The 26449-nt window shown below is 45.8% G+C and overlaps 1 protein-coding gene across 1 annotated transcript in view; it reads left to right on the forward strand.

Annotated features, from left to right (window-relative positions):
- The window catches only part of TRERF1 (transcriptional regulating factor 1), a 635163-nt gene that overhangs the window by 283762 nt on the left and 324952 nt on the right, over nt 1-26449 (forward strand). Inside the window, exon 5 of the mRNA XM_086927823.1 lies at nt 25711-25757. Within this exon, the coding sequence (XP_086783949.1) occupies nt 25711-25757 (47 nt within the window). The remainder of the gene's footprint in view (nt 1-25710; nt 25758-26449) is intronic.

Consider the following 26449-nt stretch of genomic DNA (forward strand, 5'->3'; position numbering starts at 1 on the left):
AACGCGCCGGATTGTGGATAAATAAATTCAAAGCGCTCAAATTGTGTGAGGGGAATAGGGCAGGGAAACTACTTGCGTCTTACCTCAAACATATGCAGAAGCAATTCACTATAGCTTCGATTAAAGACCCCACCAATAACTTCCATACCAAACAAAATAACATTTTAGACACTTTCCAGGCTTTCTACGAAGACCTTTACAAAAACAAGATGACATATGACCCGGAGGCGTGCTCTAATTACCTACAATCACTAAACCTCCCTAGACTCTCAGAGGATGATAGCTCTAAATTAGGGTCTCCATTCACCGACAAAGAACTCTCTTCCTCCATTAAATCCCTCAAAAGTAATAATGCCCCAGGCCCAGATGGCTTTTCGACCAGTTTCTACAAAGCGTTTGATAAATCTCTCAGCCCCACCCTACTAAAATTATTCAACTCTTTTGCTATAGAAGGTTGCGTCTCTAAGTCAATGGGTGAAGCCACTATAATTGTCATCCCGATTGAAGGTAAAGACCCCCTTTTAACAAAAAACTACCGTCCAATCTCCCTCATCAATCTGGATTGCAAAATATGTGCAAAAATCTTAGCCAACAGACTCAATGCAATCCTCCCAAAATTGATTAGCAACTCAAGTGGGGTTTCTTAAATACTGCATGTCCAATGATAACACTAGACCATTGTGCCATGTCTTGGAGAAAGCCAAAATAACAGCCACCCCCTCTGTTGCCATCACCCTGGGCGCGGAAAAAACGTTCAACAGGGTGTCTTGGGCCTTTTTGAAACAATGTATGCTATCCTTCAACCTGGGGATGACTTATATTGACATGGTAATGGCCCTTTATTCCTCTCCGTCCGCCCGGATTGCCATAAACGGCACCCTGTCGGACACATTTCGCTTAGAACAGGGCATCAGACAGGGCTGCCCTCTCTCGCCAGCATTGTTTCTCCTGTCCCTTGAACCCCTCATCAAAGATACAAAGCGGAATGACGATATTACGGGTGTGGGCTTCGGTGATAAGCGGGTGAAACTTGCCGCATATGCGGATGACATCCTGGTGGTTACAGAACACCCAGATACTTCCATTGAGGCTCTCATGACCACCATAGAGAGATACTCTGCTCAATCTGAATACAAACTGAACTGGGAAAAGTCAGAAGTTAAGCCCCTGAACATTTACGGCACCAGAGACATGCTGGGTAATTCTGGCCTTTCATGGCAGTCCAGCTTTATTAAGTACCTCGGAATTGAATTTGGCAGCACCCTACTTTAGACACTCTAGCGCAACGCAACGAGAACATTACCCTATAAAAAATTTAATCACAACTAGACGGTTGGTCTCCTCGCTTCATAACATGGTCGGGGAGGGTCGAGGCCATCAAGATGATCTCTCCTCTGGTGAACTGTCTTATCACAATGCTGCCCCTCACTCTATCCCCGGATTTCCACTACAGATTGGACGCCTTACTTACTAAATTTCTCTGGAAGGGGAAAAAAGCAAGAATTAGCATAAAGAAGCTAGGCCTGTATAAGTCTCTAGGAGGGGCAAACTTAGCGGATTTCAAGCTGTATCAAACAGCTTTCCTTGCCAAACAAGGTTCTTTCTCGTTGACACCTCCCGTCGACTACACCCCTGTTTGGCTAGACATAGAAAAAGCCCTTTTTAGAAACCTCGCTCCAGCGGCCGTTTTGACCGCGAGCCTTAACACTGTCACTTGCTCAAAGTCCATCTTCCAGAACACAAAAATCGCTCTGCTGATAAATTGACAAACATTTAGACACAAGTATACAGCACTCTAGTTGGGAATCGCTTTGGCATAACCACATCTTACTTTATAAGGGGAAACCACTACACAATGACTTATTGGTTAAAAAAGGTATTAACTTCCCAAATCAATTGTTTAAAGACTCTTACCCTCTCTCCTTCAGGGAAATCCAATCCAGATACAGCCTTGATCCGCTTGAATTTTATAACTTTTTGAAAATAAAGGCAGCGATTACTAAAGCAAAACTCTCTACAAGCCCTCGCTCCCTCCCAAATTACCTCTCTAAATTAAACAGACTTGATCACCAGGTTTCCTTGATTTATAAACTATTACGCCCGCAACATTCTAATCTCAATAAACAGCTCACACAGTTCTGGAAATCACACACCTGCTTCCCAATATCAGACGTGGATTGGTCCAAAACCTGGGAGTCAACCATGAGACACAAAATTAGCCCTACACTCTCCCAGACAAAGTTTTAGCTGCTCCATATAGCTTTCTGGACTACAGCGCATCTCTACGCTCACAACATTAGAGATGACGCAATCTGCTGGAACTGTAAGGATAGTGACGGTAATCTAGAACACCTCCGGCTCCGCTGTGTGTGCGAGGTACCCTTTTGGGATAAAGTCTTTGCTTTTCTCCCTAACGTTTTCTCATACTCCCCCTCCAGAGAGATATCCACCCTGGTATTCGGCTTCCTCAAGGCCGGGTCCCTTAGTGACAATGATAGGGCCCTACTAGATCTACTCCTCACGGCTGCGGTAAAAGTGGTCCTCAATAATTGGAAGGACACCCGCAAAGCCTCAGTTACCTGTTGGTTAAATTGGGTAACTAACCTAAGAGGAGCTAACAATATATCACTCCAAAACTTGCCGTGGCGTCCTCCTCACAGACTAATATGGGACACTCTTGACAACTACTTTAGCGCTCACAAGCCACCATGAACCTCCTATCCTTCACTCATGATCCAGTTCAACTTGGCTTTGCTTGAGCTCTCCATGACATTCCTCTGGTAATTTTTCTTGCCTTTGACAGTGGCTGTTATCATCTGTGGGCCAAGGCACTGATACTACTTATGCTACATGTACGATCGTTGATATGTCTTTTGTTATGTTATTTTCTCGATTGCCTAATGTTTATTATAGCCCATTTAATTATTATCCTTAAAATCATCATTTCAAGCTTATATGTCTCAACCATTTGTTTTTTCGCTTTTCTGTTTTCAATATCTGTATTACTTTTTATTTCTTATTTATTTGGAAACAACCAATAAAAACTTTTGAACACAAAAAAGAGTACCACATTCACAATCATCAGCAATATGTCACTAATGGTCAACTAGTACCATAATACAATAACCTGTACCTCCTGTGTACAGCGGCTAATTGATACCTGTGTACTGTCTCCAGTGTCCATGCCATAGTGTAATTGAAACTTCCTGTTACGATAGCTAGGAAGTCTTTCATTCTATCTCAGGACCAGAAGTGGGAATTATGTTAGTTTGAAGCTTACTTACCACCACTGAGGCGTTATCTCTGGCAGGTTCGAAGTAAAACTGTCTGAAAGTAGAGGCAGAGGACCAATCTATAGCATTCATTATATCTTCCAGTCCAGCACCTAGTATATAGGCTTCGGATGCCATCGCACAACTCATAGAGTGGGCCCCAAAAGTGCTGGTATTAATGCCTGCCTCTTGCATCACCCATTTTACCCACTGGTAGTGGTGGTGGTGGGGGATGAGACCACTGTGATGGGCTTTTAGATGGAAATAAGAAGCTGTCTCTCCCCAGGAGGGTGAAGTTCCTCCATCTTGTCCTCATATGCTTTGATGCATCTTATTACACACAGTTTATGGTTACCATCAAAAGAGGGATAAAATAACATTAGAGAATCAGTTTTTGTCCATCGGGTGATGTGGAATGTACAGAGCACAGACCTTTCAAGACCCATCTAGAGGAGATTAAGCACAGCAACATATCCAGATTACTTGATAACTTACTCTTTCAAAGGTACATGTTATTTTTTCACCAAATGAACAAATTCAAGAGCATATTCACAACCCAAAAGGGACGAACATTGGCGTTTAAGAGGTACTAACAGTTGAAAACTCCTCATTATCTTTCTTATCAAAGGATGTTCTCCCACCGGACCACCATCAATAGGGTTGTGGCCTATTGAGATAGCAGATCTGAACACATTTACTGAACTGTAAGCCATCCCTTGTGACACCAATTCTGAGAGGAAATTTAGAACCTTTACAATATCGGACCCCATGGGTTCCACGTCTCTTTCAGCACAGTAACGCAGCCATCTTGTCCAGGAAGATTTGTATAATCTGGTTGTGGAGTGTGCACAGTCTTTAGAGAGGAGCTCTTAAGCTTGTTCCGCAAATCCTGAGACTTATTATATTTTCCTATAATCCACCTTACCATGAGTCGTAGCACCAGCTTGTGCTTATTTTCTGTTGGACCATGTAGGAGATCCCGAAAGAGGGGTAGGCGGATTGGAGAATCCCAAGAACGTTCCGTCAGAACTGAATACCAAACTTGAGATTTCCACAAAGATGTTACCAGGTCCGCTTGTTGTCACCTCACATGTGCCGATATGTGGGTTATTCAGAATGGGGAAAACGCTTATTTTGACTCGATGCTCCAGTCTTGGAGAAAAGCATCTGATGCAGCCTCCGACTGAAGAAAATGTTGAATTGACAGTCCAGCCTGGAGGCAAACAGGTTCAGTGAGAAAGGGCCCCATCTATGGGACAGGGTTTGGAATAACCAGGTTTTCCGTTTACTTGTCCTGCAGATGCCGGGAATGCCAGCACCCTTCATTGTTGGAAGTTCCGAGAAGATATTCCACTATCACTATCACCGATATCTAGTTGTTCACACAAAAGTCCCCAAAATCCATGACCAAATCCGAGAGGTCATTGGACCTCGTTCCCCCAGGCGGTTAAACTAGCAAACTGCTGAAACATTGTCAGTTTTTAGTAGGATGCAGCATTGGGTCTTTGGTACAACCCCAAACTGCGAACAAGCAGGCCAACTATTGCAGACAGTTTGTGTGGAGTCTCTGTTCATGAGATGACCAACCTCCACCTCTGGACAGATACCCACAGCAGGGCGCCCCATCCAGTTCTACTGACATCGGATTTGATAACCAAATCTGGACTGGATCTTTAAATGGCTCTCTCGTTCCATGGGTCCATGTGTGTGAGCCACCAGTTCATCTCTTCTCTGGCTTCGTGTGAAAGAGGAATTAATTCTGAATATGTTAGACCTCTCAGCATGTGGTAAGGTTTTAGACTCTGTAGCGCCCTGTAGTGGAGCAGACATGGAAATAGGGCCTGTATGGTAGAGGAAAGGAGGCAGACTAACTTCACTATATGGTGTGGGGATGTCTGGTTCAAAAAAGTTTTTTTAACGTTTTTTCTGTTCTCCTCCATTTTCCTTGACGGCAGGCTCAGACTAGCCTCCTTGGGGTCCAAAATGAATCCTTGGAATGTGAGTGCATGGAGGGGATGTGAGATAATCACAAAATTCAGAGATTCCAAGAAATAGACCGCAGACTGTAGATGTTCTGTTAGTTTGCATGGACATTGGTCCTTCAGGAGGATGTAGTCTAAATAGACAATGAGATGAATGACCTTGACCCTGAGATATTCCATTGCTGGCTTCAGCCCCTTGGTGAAGCAGCAGGGTGCTGATGACAGACCGAAAGGTAGTGAGTAGAATTCAAACACCTGGTGTCTCCTTTTGAATTGTAGAAATGTATGGTGTGGCCCGTAAATGGGATTCTAGAGATATGCATCCTTGAGGTCCAGCCTCACCATCCAGTACTGTGAATGCCGTAGGTTCCTCAAGAGGTGAATGCCCTCCATCTTGAAGTTGCAGAACACCAACCAATCATTGAACTCTTTGAGGTTGATGTCAGGGCACTGGCCCCCACCCCGCTTATCCACCAGAAATAGGTTGCTGAGGAAACCCCAGGGTGTGTAGGCATGAAGATGATACAGCTCCCTTTTCCAAGAGCACCGTCACCTCTAGGAAGGACTTGTGGTCCGAAAATTTGATGGGAAAAGGGTGCCTGGTCTGGCGGCGGAGAGAGCGATAGAACTCGATCTGGAAGCCTCGTACCATTTGCAACACCCATGCATCTGATGCAGACATGTACCAGTTGTGCAAGAAGAGCGCCACTCTGCCCCATACCCTTAACTGGGAAAAAGGGGTAACAATTATTGATAGAGGCTCCTTGTGTTTTTCCTCTGAGGTTTCCTCACCCCCACCCCCTTTTGTCATGGGGGGCAAGTATCCTCCAAATTTGGCTGAGTCCTGCCCTCTTCTGAAGCCTTGACCTCTGGAAATAGGTTGGGAGGCAAATGGACCTGCCCAGCGCCTCCTTCCATGGCTGGCCCCAGTGAAAACCTTTGGGACAAAGATTCTTTTGATAGAGGTCAACGTCTTGCCAAGGGAAGCGAAGGTAGCAACTAACTTCCCAATTAATTCTATGAATGGGTTCCTTAACAGGCCCCCTTGAGCTAATGGTACTGCTTCCGAAGTGGCTAGATCTCCAAATTTGGGGTCTACTTTAATGAGAAGTGTCCAGCTCACAATTTGCATTGCTGAGAGGATGATGGCCTGTTTGGCTAAGCCCGATAGAACCTCATGGAATAATAGGCACCCGGACTCCTTTTGCTTCTCCTGCGTGCCTGCTTGACAGCAACGGCATCGCGCGACTCCGCCCAGGCGCAAGTCCCACCCTGGCGCGCTTACCTCAGTTTTTTCCTTTTCCGCGTGCAACGTGGATCCGGTCTCTGCTCCGGGTCCCTTTTTTCTTCACTTTTGTGGTTATCTATGTGGAACAGTGTGCAAATGCCTTTGGGCTTTACGATTTGTACGTCGTGTGGGCGCCTTATGTCGGCGACAGACCCTCACCTCATTTGCCTGTGGTGTTTGGGGGAAGATCATGGCTTCACTGATTGCGAGGCATGCCAACAGTTGAAGCTGAAATCGCGGCGGGAACGCCGGATGAAACTGCTCTCGGCGCGTCTCTCAAGGTCGACTTAATCTCCTCGATCAGCTTCTGCAGAAGGTTTTCGAAGCGTCCTTGGTCGTCGTTGCCCTCATCCCTCTCCTGTTTTGCTCGAGCAGCGCTGCCCGGTGGGTAAGTGTCGCAGCTTGTCCCTGGGGGCTGGTTTCCGGCCTGTTGGGGGTGTGGGCTCTCCGCGGATGATGCGGCCCTGCTTTTCGTCCCCCTATCCACTGTTTCCCGGTGAGGGGTGTCAAGAGCCCCAGATGGAGTCGTATGTGGCAGCCTTGCAGCCTCCTTCCCCCTCCTGGGAGATCGGCGGATCCTTTGCATTGCGCAGGGCCCTCCACGGCATCGCCGGCGGCTCTGGCCCCTGTGCCATCTGTTCAGCTCCAGGCTTGAAGGATGTGGTGCCATTGGGGTGTGGCCCTTCGGCGGTCCCTCCTTCGGTCCACGGCGCCTCTGCCTCGCCGCAAACTCCCTTCTTCCTCTTTCTTACCTGGAATTGGCTAGTGGTTCGGTTGCCTTGTAGGGACGTGGGGTGCTTCGGCCTCCCCTGGCCTTGCCCTTGTTTCCTCTGTTGAGTGTGAACAGGCTTCTCGTTCTCCTTTCTTCTTTCCACACCCCTCTAGGGGTCGGGGTGTTCTGCTTATCCCCTGTGGTATCCTCTGTGGGATCTTCAGTTATGTCCAGGCTGGTGGGGTCCTTTCGCAGACCCTCCTTCCCCGTGGGTATGGCTAGGGTATCTATTCTACGTTAAGGAATCTGTGGCTAGTAGTCTCTATCAGATGTACGTGTTATTTACCTTCGGTAACAAGACGATTCTAGCCGCAGATTCCTTCATGGCTCACCCTTCCTCCCAGTTCTGCGAGGACCCTTTTTGGCTTGGCCTTCTGCGCTCGCCTTCCGGTGGATGGCTATGTTTCTGTGAGTGCATTCTTCGCTCTTTGACAGGATGTTTTTGTCTTGTTTCTTGTTCCTTCCTCCTCTTTGGCAATTTAGAGGATGGGTCTATAGGTACTCCTGTGCCCCTTTGTCCTGGTTGCTGCGGGATTGGGGCTTGCCTTGCTCTCGTCCCTCCCCTTCCTCCCTCTTTGTTTCTAGAGTCCTGGCCCCTCTTCTACCCTTTGGGTTGGGGTCACGTGGCAATAATTTGCCTTTTCTTTCCTTTAGGGATTGTCGTACTCCGTACTGGGGTTGCCTTGGAGGGTTGTCGTTCCCTGTTTATCTTGGAACTGGTTCCCCTTTGTTGTTCTTGGTTGGGGTTATACTCCTGCTCAGGTTGTCATGACATTTTGCATGTGTACTTTGTCTCTGGGGGGTACTGTCTAAATTCTGGTAGGGTGGCCGTTCAGGGCTGGGCCCTGTTCTTTATTCTTTTCCCTGCCATTGGGTACTGCGGTGTCTGGCACTGCTCCTTATGGTGTTGTTCCTCACCTTTCCTTTTTCCAAATGTTGTGCTATTTCGCACACTGTTCCCATGGTCCCATGTTCCCACAGTTTGTCTGGTGGCTCCGCGTTGTGGCACGGAAAAGTTCTCAGAAGAAAACTAACGTAGGCGCGCCGGCGTGGGACTTGGGTGACCTCGCTGACATCATGTGCGCGGACGACGCCTGGGCGGAGTCTCACAATGCCGTTGCTGTCCTCCCGGCGAGCAGGGATGCTGTGTCAAAAAGTTTTCCGGATTCGTGTAAAGTAACAAGCCCAGGCAAAATATAAGAAAAGGCAATGTAGGCAAAAGAGACAAACTGTGCACTTAAAGTAACAAGGATATTCAATTTAATAAATTCAATATAAAATGGTAAAAGTACTTTGTCATGTGTTTACTTAAAATACATAGAATTAAAAGATTCTTTAAATCAATAGTTGAGTACAGCTTAATCAATATTATTGGTGATAGCCCAATTAATGTGGGGAGACAAGACGGTTTCTTCTACGCGTTTCGACACAGGCGTGTCTTCATCAGGAAAATGCCATCTCTGATAGAGAATCTGTAATGTCCGTGAAACTGAAATGCTGTATGGAGCTTTGACTGCCGGTTTGAAGAGAAGGATGCTAATTGGGATAAGTATCAGCAAACTCTGGGGCACTTGTATGTGGAGCAATGATGATTCAACGAGAAACGTTACAGATGTTAGTCACGATAGGTAAATATTCGTATAATGGCACCGTTGTGTGCCCTGGGTTAAAATAGCGCACAGAATGAAATGCGGTCCATAAGGCGCCGCGTCCTGTTTAATATCACACTCTGGGTTCGAGACGATTCCAAGTAGGCAGAATCTCAGTGCTTGATATAGAGCTGAAGAGCTCTCCAGTGTTTGTCTTCGTTTCTAAAACCGGCAGCAGCGACAGTTTTCCGGATCCAGTCTCACGCCTGTGGATAATTCTACGTTAAGGAATCTGCGGCTAGAACCATCTCTACCAGATACTCGTTACCGACGGTAAGTAACTCGTACTTTAGGGAATAAAAAAACAGTCAAAGTAAACAAACAGAATAAATTGGCATCGCAACCCAGAACCCAAAAGCAAAGAAACCTGTGTTGCTCATCTGAGGGGCTGAGGAACAGTGAAAAAAGAGGGGAAATTACAAGGGTGGAATGACTATATAACAGCCTACTCTGTAATTGGATGAAATTGTTGGCTACAAGATTTAGATAGATTGTTCTTTTGGTTATAAATGTTATGAAGTTACGGCTGTTGCATAGAAATAAAGTGAAGAAAGGCAGCTTAATCCTCACCTCCGGACCTGACATAGAATTTTCAGAGCGAGCTTGTAGTAGAAAAAGAGGATGCGAGTGTATCTCCTTAACCATAAAATATAAGAACTCTAATTAGAATTGTAGAGATGGAAAAAAATTCGGTTCTCTTTTTTATTTGTATGTAAAATTTAGTTTACAGAGGGTCCAGTGGCATTATGTACCTTTAAATGGTAACCTAGTGCCTACAATTTAGAACATATCTGGAAGTAGAGAGGTGCTATCCTCTACTGACTCCTGCCTTTTCCAATATCTCCTGTCTCAATTGCTCACAGGCCCTTTCAAGAAACCCTTTTTATAGTCTTTCACAGAAGTTCCTCCCCATTTTTACAGCTAGGTGTTCTTTTCCTTGCATCTGGATGCCTCAAGGCATTCATTAGCGATGTATCCATTGCCAGTAACAGCTACCTCAAACAGAGGCGCCCCAGCGCTTGGCGGCAGTCAGGAGTAGATCGATGCAAAAACAACAACAACAATTGATGGACAGTATGCGGAACAATGTCATACATTCACCCCAGTACAGAGATCTGGGCCTAAATCCATCGTCTTTTTTGCACTCCACATCACCCCAGTTCAGACATGGCCATATGCAAATCAGCCTTGACCCTGTGCCTCATGGGAACAGTCCATGCTCGAACTGCCAAGCCATGTCTTTCCTGGACCGAAATCCAGCATCCTAGGACTGGTTTCTGGCTATCAGCCGTCTTCAGCCAGGATAGCTTGACTCCAGTGTTGTGGAGAGCATTGGACTCTTGTCTGAGCATACCCATCCCACTCGGGGTGACAAATGCAAAAACAACAATTGATGGACAGAATGCAGAACAATGTCATACATTCACCCCAGTACAGAGATCTGGGCCTAAATTCATCGTTTATTTGCACTCCACACCACCCCAGTTCAGACATGGCCATATGCAAATCAGCCTTGACCCTGTGCCTCATGGGAACAGTCCAGCCCGGACTGCCAAGCCATGTCTTTCCTGGACCGGAATCAAGCATCCTAAGACCGGTTTCGGCTACCAGTAGATCGAGGCATTAGGTAACCTAGCCAAAGAGCCACGTCTTCAGGTGCTTACGCAACTCGGATTCAGAACCCAGCATGTGCAGTTGCAGAGATAGTGCATTCCATAGCATCGCTGTTCTTACCGAGAAGGCCCTTCCTCCCTTTCTGGCTTTGACAAACTGGGGAACGGTTCCCCATGTGCCGAGCACATTACTCTTCCTACCTCTGACAAATGGTGCAAAAACTGTCTAGGTTTTTCATTGATAAAATCCAGATGATTCAGGCTAGCCTGGGACAAGGAAATATAGGCCAGGCAGGACTTCCCTCTACGATTATCTCCGGTCCTAATCTATGTCTATCTAGTTCATCTCCCTCCTTAGCGGAGTTTTTTTATTACTCTCCAGGATTCATTGACCATTTTCAATTCGCTAAAATCGGGATATCCGGTGGACCCCTGTCCTGCCAGGCTGCTAGCTGCTGTGGCAAAGGTAGGATATCAGGAGGTAGTTAATCCTGACATCAATACCCTGATTAATATGTCCATTCAGACAGCTATTGTACCCTTTGAATGGAAGCAGACCAAACTCCTTCCCTTACTTAAAAAGCCATCATTGGTTATATCTTCTCCGGCAAGCTTCCGTCCCATCTCACTTTTGCCTGCAATAGTGTGTGAGAAAGCGGTGTTCAAACAGTTGTCCAATTTCGTAGAAACATCTGACCTTTTGCACCCAGCCCAATCAGGGTTTAGGGCTACGTCCAGCACAGAGACGGCGTTGGTGGAGATGTCTGAAGCGATTAGAGAATGTCTGGACGCTGGTGGCAGAGCAGCTTTGATTTTATTGGACCTCTGCCGCCTTCGACACAGTACCACACTCCCAGCTTCTTGCTTGCCTCACCAACATCGATATTTCTGGCCGAGTATGGAATTGGCTCAAGTCATTCTTGGTAGATCGATCACAGCAAGTATGGCTCCCCCCCTCCTCTTCGGTCTCGCAAAAGGTGTCTACAAGAGTACAGCAGGGATCTACCCTGAGCCCGCAGTTGTTTAATATTTACGTCACCCCGTTGATTCATCTTGCTGAGGAGCTGGGAGCGAAGATAATCGCTTATGCGGATGACACCCAGCTCCTATTCACTTGGAGGGAGGCTGATGCATCTCCTGTCCAGGCCAAAGCCTGTCTAACAGCAATTTTTAAATGGCTGGCTTTGGCCTAGTTGAAGTGTAACAAAGAGAAGTCAGAGATTCTTCTGTATGGGTCTTTTCACCACAGTTTAGGGAAGCCCTCTGGCCGACAAACTGCCCTCTACCTAGCTCTGTGGGTAAGCCTGACAAAAACCTAGGTGTTTGGGTTGATGATGACCTTAGGTTCTCCACACAAATAAAGAAACTGGCCGGACAGTGTTTTGGCACACTGAAGATTCTCAGGAAGTTTCTGCCCTTGCTACCCTGGGCAGCAAAGGAAATGGTCACGCGGGCACTGATTCTTTCGCGCCTAGACTATGCCAACAGATTGTATATAGGTCTGCCAGACTTCCAACTGAGGAAGCTACAAGTTGTACAAAACTCGGCAGCCAGAGCTCTGCTAAACATCTCCGGAAGAACTAGTGTGAAGCAATATTTGCTGGACCTACACTAGCTTCCCGTGGCCCAGCGGGTCAAATTCAAGGCCCTCACCCTGGCCCAAGCAGCCCTCCATTGTTTGGGTCCACCGTATCTGAGGAATCGCTTCTGCTTCTATGTGCCACAAAGACTGTTGCGTTCAGCATCTTAGCGGCTGGCTGTGATCCCTTGGTTCCGTCTGGTACGAGTGAGGGGCAGCTCTCTCTCTTTCAAGGCAGCTCTACACACTACGGAACACTTCTAACCCAAGGTTGTTCAAGAAATAGCCAAAAACTTGGCTGTTTGCCTAAATGTGTCGCTCTGTCTGGCTCCAACCCTCCATCATTGGTTTCCACGCCAGGACACTCTTGAGTAGCCGCACGCGTTATAAATGATAATAGCATAACATAACGCACAATAGGAGCTTAGAGTTGGATCTCAGAGTGCGGGCCGGTTGGTATTGGAGAAGTCTCTTTCTGAGGTATCTCAGCCGTTTGTTGTGCATTGCCCGGAAATCTAGGGTCAAGGCCTTAAATTAAATGCGTTTTGCAACTGGGAGCCAATGGAGGAGCCTGATGTAAGGGGAAATGTGCTGGCGGAAAGGCACTCTGAATAAGCCTCGCAGCCGCATTCTGGATAATCTGAAGTCTATGAATTTAGATAACTGGGAAGTCCTAGGTATAGACTATTAGCATAGTCCAGATGGGATGTCACTGTCGCATGAACCACAGTCCACCTGCTCTCCTCTGGCAAAAGGTGCAGGAATTCTTTGAAAGTTTTTAGTTTGCCAAAGCAGATCGACAAGACGTGGCGAATGTGGGTTTCGAAAGATAGATCTGAGTCCCACTTGACGCCAAGATTTCTCACCTCCTTTGCCGGGTGTACGCTGCCTAATTTCTCAGCCATATTTTAAACCTGGAAATTGGACAACACATCCACCCCTATCCCTGTGGCCATCTAGCCACTCATAAGATTTTTTCTGATGGAATCATGTGCCTTTTGGATTCCTCACCTTTTGAATTACCCCTTGCGCAGCATTCCACAGAAACTTTTTTATACTTCTCCCAGGTCGATGAGGACATCACAATGGAATAGCTCTCCACACAGCTCCGAGTTACGTCATCGGAGCCATAAAAAGACCTTGTTGGCATGCTAACGTCAGTTCCCTTTTTTCTGCGCCGTCTCCATTTCTTTGTAGTCTACATTTTTACAGTTGTCTGTAAACTGGTTCTGGCCGATGGCTACTTAGAAGAGCCTTGTTTTAAACCCTGTTGGGAATGTGGGGACCATATGTCTGTCATGGACCCCCATGAAGATTGCCTTTGGTGCCTATCGTCTGACCACGACTTCGAAGGATGCTCTTCGTGTTCTCAGATGGATCCGAATGCCCTCAAAGAGTGGGAAGCGAAGTTGTTAATGGCCTGGGCAAGGAAGGATAAGAGAGGTCGGAAGAGGACCAAGTCGAGGTCAAAGTTGTCGACTCCACACACCTCAAGGTCATCCAAAATGCACAAGAAGCAGCGGCGTCAAGGGTCCAACCATTGCTCTTCGAAGGACAAGTTGCCGAAGTCGCTGTCCCTTGTCCTGCGGCGTCATAGGAAGGATGACATCTTGCTTTCTCCTTCACCGCAGGTGACTCTGGTGCATTCTCTGGTGCAGAGGGACTCTCAGGCACCCAGGGAACCATCTCCTTCACCTCCAACCACTCCGATCCCGAATCCTGTGTCTCCGGCTCTTCCGCCAGAACCCGCCTTACAACCTTGGCCTATTCCAGATCAGGTGGTTCTGGATCCATACCCGCCTTTCCCGGCTCCGGGTGCGGATCTACCGCATTTTCTGAATGCAATGTACGGCATGGCCGGTTAACCCATCCGGCGTGCCTGGTGCCCCCATGGGACTGCATTCCTATAATTTTGGCATTCCCCAACATTATTCCCAGGCACCCTTCAAGCCTTTCATGCCGATGTCTCCGTCTTGGCCTCTCCCGACACCGAGGTACTTGACGCCCATCCTATCCCAGGAGGGAAGGATGGACTATTCTCTGGCGTCGCCTCTACTTCGTGCTGCACCACCAGCCGCTCCTGAAGGGCCTCCATCTACACCAGCTCTGAGGTCACCAGTGCCGCGTCTGGCGCCGAAGATGTGATCAAGGAGGGAGGCTCGGAGGCTTCTGAAAGAGGAGGAATTAGAGGAGCAGCAAGAGCAAGCTGGGGAAGGAGAAATACTGGATCCTATGGATGACTTTGATGGACTTCAAGAAGCCAGTGGGCTGGACTCATCACCAGAGTGGGAGCTTTCTTTTCCCAAAGTTCTTCCTTCTCAGGAGGTGGACTCGTACCATTCAGTCATAAGGAAGGCGGCTGACCTGGATTTCCAGTTGCCCCCTGTGGAGGTCAACATTCTAACTGAGGTTCTGCACTCTCCATCATCAGCAGTGGAACCTTTGCTTCTGTTCAACGAATCCTTAACAGAACCAATTTTGGAGGTTTGGCAGAAGCCAATGTCTGCCCCTGCTGTATCCAGAATGGTGGCAAGGCGTTATAAGGTTGTGTCTGGGGATCCAGCATTTTTATCGTCTCACCCTTCGCCTGAAAGCTTGGTGGGTCAAGCTTCATGTTCCTCTAAGCAATCCGCAGGTTCCTTTCCCTCCACTCCATGGGCTAGAGATTCCAAGAAGCTGGAACAGTCTGCTAAAAGGTGTTTTCATCGGCCAGCATGGCTTTGAAGTCAACTAATGCCATGTCCCTGTTGGGGTGTTACATCCATGCATTGATGGACTCCACCAAGGAAGTGATAACTAAGCTGCAAGAAGATGTCCGGGTCACTTCGCGGAGGTGTTGTCTGACACTCAGGCTGCAACCTGTCAGGTGATCCAGTCTGGGCTCGATACGGCTGACTCTATTGCCAGGGCGATGAACTCTACGGTGGTAACTAAGAGGCACGCCTGGTTGAGAGGATCAGAATTCTCTCCGGACCTTCAGGCCACGCTGTTGGATCTTCCCTTTGATGGCTCTAGACTCTTTGGGACCAAGGCAGACTCAGCTCTGCAACGATTTAAGGATAGCAAAGCCACCGCTAGATCCTTAGGCTTGCAATCCCAGCCTAGGGGTTTTAGATGCCAGATATTTCGGGGCTTTGGGAAGGCTTCTCTATAATGGGGCCAACAGCAGCAGCAAAACAGAACCCACTATATAGATCATACAGAGGGAAGGGAAGAGGTTGTCTGCGAGGGTTTGCTCGCCAACAGGTCTCCTCCTCCTCCTGTCCCCTCCCCTCCCCCCACGGGCTCCGCTGAGTAGCAGCTCTAGATCCCCCATCTTGGAGCATGTTGGACCCATGGGAGGTCTGCTGTGTCCAATTTTCCACAAAATTGGAAACCTGTTACATCAGATCTTTGTTTTTTTAATTTTGCAGAAAATGGGTACACCCTTCCTTTCCAAGATTTTTCCCCTCCTTTCCCCCCTTGTCAGGGTTGGTTTTCGGAGGACCATCTGTTGCTCCTGTTGCACGGGGTTCTATCTTTGTTACAGAAATGGGCAATAGAGGTGGTTCCGGAGCAGAGAAAAGGTCAGGGATGCTTCTCCTGGTATTTTCTGATCCCCAAGAAGGACAGTCGATTGAGACCGATCCTAGACCTCAGGATCTTGAAATCTTACCTCAAACAGGAGAAATTCAAGATGTTGGCCCTAGCTCAGGTTCTTCTGGCGCTGCAGCAGGAAGACTAGATGGTGTCGATCAATTTACAGGATGTGTATTTTCACATTACTATCCTTAAGTCGCATCAGAAGTATCTCCGTTTTACGGTGGGGTCTCAACACTACCAGTTTGCGGCCCTTCCGTTCTGTCTTACATCTGACCACGGGTCTTCACATAGGTGATTGTGCTGGGAGCGGCACATTTCAGGAGGTTGGGTATTCCTGTTTTCCCCTATCTGGACGACTAGCTGCTCAAAATGACGCTGCCAGAAATGGTGCTGCATCATTTGCAAGTGACAACAAGATTGTTGTTGAACTTGTGTTTTTCGATAAATGTAACCAGATCTCACCTGGTGCCCTCTCAGTGCAACCTATTCATAGGGGCAGTACTGGACACTACTGTGAGTCGTGCCTTCCTGCCTCCTAAGAGGGTTCTGGACATACAGGCTATGATTCCACTGTTTCAAAATGAAGTGGCTGTTCCAGTCCTGAAGGTGCTATGTCTGCTTGGTCTGTTTGTTTCCTTCATATTGTTGGTCAACCATGCACGCAGGCACATGAGGGCACTAGAGTGCTGCCTACGCAGACAGTGATTTCAACACAACGGAAATCTCAGGAAGGTGGTCAGAATCTCCAGAGACACTGCAACAGAGCTGTCATGGTGGAGTGTTCCAGGCAAAGCAAAACCAAAGGGGATGATGGACAGAGTGTTGAACAATGCAAGCACTCACCCCAAGTCAACTGATCTGGGTTTAATCCATCATCATTCTTTAGCTCACTCCGCTACCCCAGTTCAGACATGGCCATTTGCAAATCAGTCTGACACTGTGCCTCATGGGAGCAGTCCAGCCCGAACTGCTAAGCAATGTCTTCCCTGGTCCGGAAACAAGCATCCTGGGACCGGTTTCTGGCTAATCAGCCATCATCAGCCATGCTAGCTTGAATCCAGTGGCAAAGTGAGAAAGGGACCCACGAGTGGGCATACCCTGCCAGCTTAGGGCAAACGAAGCAAAACCAAAGGGGATGATGGACGGTGTGTTGAACAATGCACGCACTCACCTCCATTCAATTGATCTGGGTTTAATCCATCATCATTCAGGCAACCTGTCTAAAGGGACGCCTTTTCAACCTCCTCCTCCGGTGGTCACAGTGATAACGGATGCCTCCACTCTAGGGTGCAAATAGGGAAGGGGTCCCAGTACAAAGTTGTTAAAAACAAGGTGGACAATTAGTGCAAAAATCAAAAACATAACATAAACAAAAAGTCATACACTTGCAAAGGTACACTGTTATTTAATCACAATGTGCCTGCGGGTTAGGTATATCACAAAGAAAATTCATCACTTATTCATGAAAACATTTGTGCCCCAATGGGTGAGGGAGGGGAAAGGTGTAAGTGAGAATAAGTGCAAGGATTGTGAAGAGTTAAAGTGCCGGTCATGAGACCCTTGTCAGCAAACATTAAACACTGGCTTCAACATAGAGCTAGATTGAAAAAGCAGCAAATGTCCGTAAGTTCAACAAAGCCATGCTCCATAAGACTATGTAAATATCTTCTGGTTGCGGTGCAAGCTGGCCGGTAGGTAGGTTGTCGACGTTTCGACCCCAAAAGAATACTAGGTATCCGTATAACCTTATAGGGGGTCTTCCCCTAACTGTGTACTGGAACCCCTTCCCTATTTGTACCGCTATACACCCAGGTCCCAGTGACTTAATTTGGGTAGACCCTTTTCCCGTAACGTCCAGTCTAGGGTGGGGAGCTCATCTGGGGGGGATCTGGAGGTAAAGGGCCTTTGGCCTCCAGAGGAAAGATTGTTTCACATCAATCTCCTGAAATTGCATGCGATAAGTTTGGCTCTCAAGGCCTTTCTTCCCTCCCTTCGTAGTCAGTCAGTTCAGGTCTTGACAGACAACACTACCGCGATATGGTACATCAACAACCAGGGAGGAGTTGGGTCGTATCGTCTCTGCAGAGAGGATATGCGGCTTTGGTCCTGGGCTCAGGACCACCAAATTTGCATGATTGCAAATCATCTGGCCGGGTGCTGAATGTGCGTGTGGACAGTCTCAGTCGGCAATACTCGGCCGATCATGAGTGGTGTCTCCATCCGGAGGTGGTCCACCACATTTTTAGGATGTGGGGGTTTCCGTGGTTGGACCTATTTGCCACTAACAAGAACGAGCACTGCCCATCGTTCTGCAGACTCCTTTATCCGATGCGGGGAGCTTTGGAAAACACTTTTCAACTAGATTGAAGCTTTTAGCTTCTTTAGGCGTTTCCTCCCATACCCTTAATTACTCGGGTTCGCCAAGACCGGGCCCAAGTCATATTAGCAGCCCCGGAATGGCCAAGAAGGGTTTGGTACACACTTCTTCTTCACTTCTCATCACACCCTCCGCTCCGTCTCCCTCTCAGGGCAGACCTCCTCTCGCAATCGCAGGGGCAGGTTCTACACCCGCACCTCCAGAGCCTGCACCTTCATGTCTGGAGATTGAACGGGGCAACCTGAGTTCTTTCTCTCTTCCTCCGGATATGGTGGACGTTATATTACAGGCCAGAAGACACACTACCAAATCTATCTATTCCAGTAGGTGGGCCTGGTTTGTTAAATGCTGTGGAGAGAGTTCAATTGATCCTTTAAAGGCCCATTTGTCTGATATTCTTAATTTTTCTCCTCCTTTGGCTCAGCAAGGTTGTTCTGTTTAGGGCTACTTGTCGGCCTTGTCAGCCTTTCTTTGTTTGCCAGACCAAACATTGTTGTTTAAGTCTCCCATAGTCAGGATATTCATTAAGGGTCTCACTTATAGATTTCCTCCCACTCCTTTTATTATGCCTAGTGGGATTTAAATGTAATTCTTGCTTTCCTAATGGGGTAGCCTTTCGAGCCTCTACATAGTTGGCCATTGAGGTGTCTCATATTCAAAACATTTTTTCTGATTTGATTACCTCTGCCAGGAGGGTTAGTAAGCTGGAGGCTCTTAGTTTTAAGTCTCCTTTCACCTATATTCATTCAGATAAGATGGTTCTCAGGACCAGAGCTGTTTTCCTGCCTAAGGTGGTTACTCCTTTTCATCTAGAGCAGTCCATCCCATTACCCACTTTCTATACTCACCCTCACTCTTCTAAGGAGGAGAAGAGACTTCACCGCCTGGACCCTAAGAGGGCAGTCATCTTCTACCTGGACAGAACCAAGGACTTGAGGCAGGACAACCAGCTCTTCATTGGTTATGTGGAAAAATGAAGGGCAGAGTTGTCAACAAGCAAACGCTGTCCAGGCGGATCATCCTGTGCATCAAAATCTTCTATGCCTTGGCCAAGAAGGAGCCTCCTGAAGGTATTAGAGCTCATTCCACTAGAGCTAAGTCTTCTTCTTTGGCTTTGGCTAGAGGTGTCCCTGTTGTAGGCATCTGCAAGTTGGCAACTTGGGCCTCCCTCCACACTTTTGTGAAGCATTACTGCCTGGACTCATAGGTGAGGAGGGACGGCCACTTTGCACGTTCAGTGCTGCAGGATTTTTTGGTGTATGTAGGCGGGCATCCTCCTCCGGGAGCAAGGCTGTTTGGGGATTAATTTCAAAAGGTGAGGAATCCACAGGCAGATGTATCTATCAGAAAAAAAGTTTCTTACCTTCGGTAACGACTTTTCTGGTGGATACAGTATCTACCTGTGGATTCCTCACTGACACACCCGCCTCCCCGTTGCTTGTCTACTGACACCAAAAAGGTGATTGTTATGAAGTTCTTATATTTCATTGTCATTCATGAAGTGATGTTTTTTGCTAGGAAATGTCTATTCAATAGAATTTCCAGCTTTCTCTCTTCTCTATTTGGGAGTTTTAGTATACTTGAAAGTTGTTGTATACATTGTATACTTATGGAAATGTTGTCGGTTCATCTGCTCGTCTCAATGGCAAAGAAAAATGGGTGTAGGTGGCGTCAGCATGCCAACGAGGTCTTCTTATGGCCCGATGAGGTCACGCGCAAGGGGTAATTCAAAAGGGGAGGAATCCACAGGCTGATCCTGTTTCCACCAGAAAAAGCGTTACCAAAGGTAAGTAACTAGTTCTTCACTTTTTCCCTAAAGTCAATGTTATGGAAATATTGGGAATAAGGGTTCTTTAGGAGGGGCTTGAATGCCACTGACTGAAGGGTTTTCTATACCAAAGATAAATCCAGCCATCTTACCCTAGGGATGGCCTTTGTGAATAACGTGTTTCACATAAAGCTTCTTGGCTCTAATTAATTAATTAATTGCAGGTTTTATATAGCGCTAGGATCGACTCCCGGAGGAGTATCTCCGCGCTTCGACCGCTGCGAAACCCTTCCTGGCTTCCCTGAGAGATGGTCCCTTAGTGGGTATCTCCAGGGTGAGACCAGGCATCCCCGGCGGTCTGGTGGGGCCGTTAGTGAAGATGAGGCAAGCTAATGCCCAGAGTTGCCGAGTGTGATCGCTGATCAGAGTGGGCACCGAGGCGAGAGAATTATCGAGTCCGCTGACCCTGGTCCAGAAACCTGCCGCGTCGGGAATCGAACCCTGGTCCCGGGCCGTCCTCTGCTCTCGGGTCTGCCGCCTCTAACCAGTGAGCCACACTACTTCACTCTAAACAAAAGTGTTTAAGGGATCCCTGAAGTACGTGCAGTGCTGTGTCTAGTCCTTCCTTTTTGGTCTTGTTCCACGGCAGACACAAATTCTCTTCTTCAGGAACAACACCTCCCTGTGGAGCAACACCTGTTGCCTTCCAAACTAGGACCCTTACCCACTCCGACAGACCAAGCCCTCAATCTTGGCATCAACCTGGACAGCAAGATCGCCATGAAAAACCAGATCAACGCAGTCTCCTCTGCCTGCTTCGTCTTTCTTCGCATGCTTCGTACGATCTTGAAATGGCTCCCCATCAACACCAGACAAACCATCACTTAAGTCCTAGTCACCGGCCAGCTGGACTACGGCAACACACTCTATATAGGAATTACCTCGCACCTCCTGAAGAGACTGCAAACTATAGAGAATTCAGCTGCCAGACTCCTCCTCCACCTCTAAAAGCGTACACACATCACCCCTAGCCTCCATCTCCCTTGCTCACACTCCCCGCATCCTCCGAAGCAACACTAGAGGAAGACTCTTCTCCTACCTCACTGCGAAGTCATGGAACGACCTCTGCTTCACCTTGCCCAGTAAGAGAAATAGCTGAATGCATCCATTTATCTAACAAAAGTCTTAAAGACCGTAGTTGAACAGTATAATTATATTCGTAGCACCACCTTATCGTTGGTGCCAAAATAATACCTAAATACTTTGCTTGAGTCGTCACCCTCTGATCAAAGCTAGTCGCACCTTCCACAAGGATCAATTGTGTTTCATGAGTGGTTTTTTTATACCCTGACAGTTGACAAAATTCACTCCTTAATCTTATAGTTCTGAAAGAAAGCATTTATAGTTCGAGGCCTGCTTCCAGATTCAGGTGGCCCTGACGGAGTCCTATGTGCACGTGCAATAGACAAAAGACCATCTGAGCCTGGGATATAACCCAATATGCCAGAAAAATGCGTAGGTAAGAAGAAAGTTGGCAGTCCATTTAATCATCGCAGCATTTGAGTGATTGGTATCCTTGGCAGTCTCTAAACCCTCTGGCACTACCACTATGTGCAGATTCGATCTACTGGAGCGATTTTCTGTGTTCTCACATTTGCGCTTAAGGAGTTTCATTTGCTCCGACATCACTTCGTGCTTGCCCTCCACCTGAGTTGTCTGTATTTCCAGCCTCTGTAGCTTTCTGTCAGTTGCTTTATGTGTGTCTGTTAGTCCGCTAAGTTCCTGCTCAATAGATGATACTTTAAGGTACAGAATATCGTGCAGCCTGATTGTTTTTGAATCTTTGGATTTCTTTGAGACTCATTATCAGCAGGGATTTTGTAGTCATACAGCATGCCAGGAGAGCAGCAACATATGACTTTAATTTTCTGTTGATAATTTCAATTGGTTGGATTTTACAGTTCTTTTATGATATGTAGAAATAGTTAAGTTAGCTTTTTTTGATTTATTGATAGATGAAACGTAAATTGTATGGTCCTTTGCTTCCTTGAGTATGTTATATATTTGTTCACATAGACCCACATACGATCAAAAAGTGTAGCAAACAATTGAATAGATAAATGCATCAACAACTGCAAGCAACTCTTAGGAAGGAGTGGCCACAACTAACACAATCGAATTTACATTCTTTAACACCACCTCATCACCACCAAGTAACATGCTTCTCAGAGTGGGTGTACCATGTTTGTAGTTTTCACTTTTTTTTTTTAGGGATTTCTTCTCGAATGAAAATAAATGTATGAAGCACAACTGCTGTTTCAAAAGAAGCATCCTGGTGCTAAAATACATCAAGGAAAGTGAGAGAGATTCTAAGGCTCACTTAACAAGAACGTTTTCAGTTGGGCTCGAAACAAACTTTCACTAGGAATATTACGAAGATGCAGTGCTAAGGAATTCCAAATGGTAGGTGCAAGAAAAGAAAAGGATCTACCACCACATTAAACTTTCACACTTTTGGGACATGAAGCGAATGCTGGTTTACAGAGTGAAGCGCCCTGGAAGGAATTTCTCTTTAAACTGTTCTGCAAAGCAATGTGTGATTAAAAGGATTCTATACTTAATTCTGGATCTGATTGGTAAACAGTGAAGAGATTTTAGGCCTGATCTAATTGAATGTCTTTTTGGAATATTCAGTACAAAACTGACCGTCTGAACATGCTGAAGCCGTGTGAGCAGATCTTGAGAGATTCTTAAGTAAAGAACATTGGTGTAATCTAGCCTAGTTGTGATCAGAGTATGTATAATCCCCTCCCGAGAGTCTAAGGAGAGATATTTTAGAAGCTTTTTTAAAGATTTCAACAAGCCATAGCAAGTGGCAACCGTGGCACTTACTTGGGGGTTGAAGGTGTAGAAAGCTGTCTCTTTCCTACAGAAGGATAAAGTCGAATCAAGCAAAACCCCATGATTCTTGGCAACTGTTGGTAGTCTAGGTATTTGCCCCAATTTAGGAGGCCAGAGTATTGAGAAATCAATTAGAGAAGATGCACTGAAACTCGGGACTACAGTTTCACCAGCATTAAGCTGTAAGCAGCTGTTATACATCCAGTCAGCAACAGCAGTAAAACAACCTTGACATTTACTGGCCCCAGAATCATCCAGCTTTTGAAAGTCCAACATAAGTTGCGTTTCATCAGTATATGATACAATGTTCAAACTCCATTGTTGCACCACAAGGGCCAGGGGGGCCATATATAGATGTTAAATAAAGTGGGGCTCAATGCTGCACCCTGCCGGACACCTCAGCCTATAGATCCAAACTGGGAAGTGAAAGATATACTGCTTTTTTGTCTTCCAGAAAGAAAGGAGCACAATCAGGAGAATTTGATGGGACACTGAATCAAAGGCAGCTGAAAGATCAAATAAAATAACCACTGCCTTCCAACCTGGATAAATATTCGTTCTAATGTATTCTGTAACCTTCAGAAGAGCTATTTCCATGCTAAGCCCAGCACAGAAACCAGATTGGGAAGAATGGAGGATATTGTTCTACTCAACATAGTTGTAGATTTGGCTATTCACCAAAGATTCCAACATCTTCCCTGAGATAGGAAGAAGCGAGATTGGTCTGTAATTACTCAACATGAGTAGATAAGCATTTTATTTTTAAAAAATGGGGACAAGTGCCCTTTTGCAGAAGAGGGGCACTTCACCCTGCTCAAGAGAGAGGTTGAAAATTAGGTTAATCTGTGGATTAATGGTGGTGCCTGCCTTCGAAAATAAATGAGGGGAGGGCAGATCAAGGGGATTTCCGGATTTTACTTTTCCTAAGATTCATTCTGATTCTTCCTGAGAAATCAAAAAGATTCCAGCAGCTGACCTTTCTGTTCAAAGGGAGGACATAGCCTCTTATAGAGGAGCTCATCAAACTGAACAAAATTAGCACATTTTTTTTTCACTTTGGATTTCTTATCCAATTAATATTCTTCTACTTTCATCAGGTACATTTAACAGATATGAAGATATGCAGAGCAGAAACTTGGGCATTCCTGCACAACTCTACAAAACAGTTTGCAGTTTCTGATACAGATACAGATTCTAGCCGAGGCCAGGCAGTCGTGTAGAATGTATCCTGGAAAACGGTTTTGCAGAAGGAATTCATCAGCTTCAAGCATTGCCACAAAAGACGCTACACAAGGCCCGGCATTAATAAAGATTACAATAAGAGTGGTGAAGCTGCATTGTAGCCTTACCTTTTTCCACATATTGATACATTTTCATTTCTTGTAATCACTTTTAGGCACTCTAAAATGTACCCCTTGGTGACATGGTGTGTTTTAGCCAAGGAGGCTTGCTTATGACTCAGTTGTGTTCAAATAACATATTGGCCTACGTGTTGAGCTACACAGTATGTCTGTTTTGCAAACTAGAGATGGTACATTACATTTAGGAAGCAGGATAATGTTGCGTTATATTGTGTGGCTGTGGGTGTGCGTAGCTTTAGGCAATACAAATTCCAAAAGAGAGTTTACTGAATCTGCATATAGTGACCTCAACACCTCATATAAACGCTGCTATCCCAAGTACGTTAATCATCTACGTGTCTAAGGACTTAACTATGAAAATCTGAGCCTTCCCAGTTACAAGGTTGCTGACTGTATGTATAAATCTGATGAATATGATTCTGCTGAAAACCTTCTTCCATGTTTTGGCCTTTCTGGTCTGTGTGGTTCAGTGCATGTATTAAAAAAATGTGATGCTGCTATCTCAACATTTTTATGGAGTCACAAAAAACCCAGGTTTGCAGTTTGCGTCCTCCAGCTGCCCTGCACAAAAGAAGGATTGGTACTCCTAAACATCCAGCTTTATTACTGGGCAGCTCTGGGGAAGCAGGTAGTTATGCTTGCATGAGATATTTAGGCAATCTCGGCCTTCATGAATGTTTATTTTTATGTACATCCTTGCTGTTTTCTAATGTGATCTGCTAACCCTAGACTATACCCCAGACATTTTAAGTGTAAGGGGCAGCTTGATCTGGGCTTTACCTGTAGAGAATAGAACATCCCAAGACCACTGTAAAGAATAACCCAGCACTTCCTGATATCTTGTGGGTTTCTCAGAATTCACCCTGGCTTAACTCGAATCTTCAACTTGTGCACCAGTTAATCCATCATGGGATCTTTAAATCTTCTACGGATCTTCGGACTGAATTGTGTATCAGATTGGGGTAGGCATAATACGGATGCCTTTATTAACTATGCACCTATCTAAAGTTATCAGCAGTGGGTTATGGTTAACTAACTGATTATAAAAAACTCTCTCCCCCTTACTATCAAAACCTCCCCCACCCTCCTCAACTTCAGGAAGCAATTAAAAACCTGGCTGTTTACACATTAATGTGTATTTCACTTGTCCATCATCTGAATCTTTAAGCGCCGAGACACCCTCGGGTAGTTGCGCGCTATAAAAATTGCCAAAACATAAACATAAATGTATTTTATACGGTATTTTACTTATTGGTTTTTTTCACTCTAGAATGGACTGTATTTAGGAACTTTATGGTTAATAAAATGAGTATATGTTTTGTCTAGTCGAGTACTGCTCAATAAAAAAAAATAACCACTTAACATAACTCTATACAAACATTCAGGCATCCAGACCCAAGCTGAGTCTAAAAGATGATGTTGCTATCTCTTCGCTAAAGAATGAACATCCATACATGCTGTTCAGGAAACCATTCTCATTAGTACACCTTAAAGTTGTAATAAAATATATATATGTGTCCACCCTTGTCTACATCTTGATTTTTAACTTTTTTGCTTTGCTTATAGGTGCAGCGGCCAGAAAGTAGACTACCAACTATTCCTTCGGGTCAAAGGTACAGTTATTTCTTATGGCTTTGTTTCATGCCATTGCCTAAGTCAATTAGAAGTATGTTGCATGTTATGTTTATTTCTTTTTTTTTATTGCCTTTGACAATGGCCTAAATAACTAAGAATGTCTCGTGTAAAAATATGATTATTATTTAGGACACCGTGGTGACATGATTAAAGCAGGGATCTAGGAGTAAGTGAGTGAATCATTGAATTGATACACTATTACGAAATTGCCGTACATGTAGCATTGTCTTCTGTAGAACAGTGCTTCCCAAATGTTGTAGAACCAGGGCCCAATTTTTAGAATGACAAAACTTGCGACCCACCTAGCTTTAACGGAAATAAGGCGGGGCGTTTTTTTAATGTAATAGTAGAAATGCTTTTTAAATTGCTGTGAATTATCAAAATAAAATAATCCTTACTCCTTGTTTTTGTTCCAGTCTAACAACAAGAATTGTTTGTGACTATCACAACCTTGACCACCCCCCCTTCGATATGTCTTTATCTGACTGCGGCCAAGATATTGATCTGCCCATTAAAAGTGGTAGCTGGGGAACTGTATTGTCTCTAGTCGGAACATTTTTCAGAATAGGGTCCTGGCCTGTGGCAACCATTCACTAAAATCACAGGGCTTCTGAAAAATCTTGATGTTGATACTTGTGATTTTTAACAAATTTGAAAAACCCCTGCTGTA

The sequence above is a fragment of the Lissotriton vulgaris genome, chromosome 6 (genome assembly GCF_964263255.1).
Source record: "Lissotriton vulgaris chromosome 6, aLisVul1.2, whole genome shotgun sequence".
NCBI classification, from domain to species: Eukaryota; Metazoa; Chordata; class Amphibia; order Caudata; family Salamandridae; genus Lissotriton; species Lissotriton vulgaris.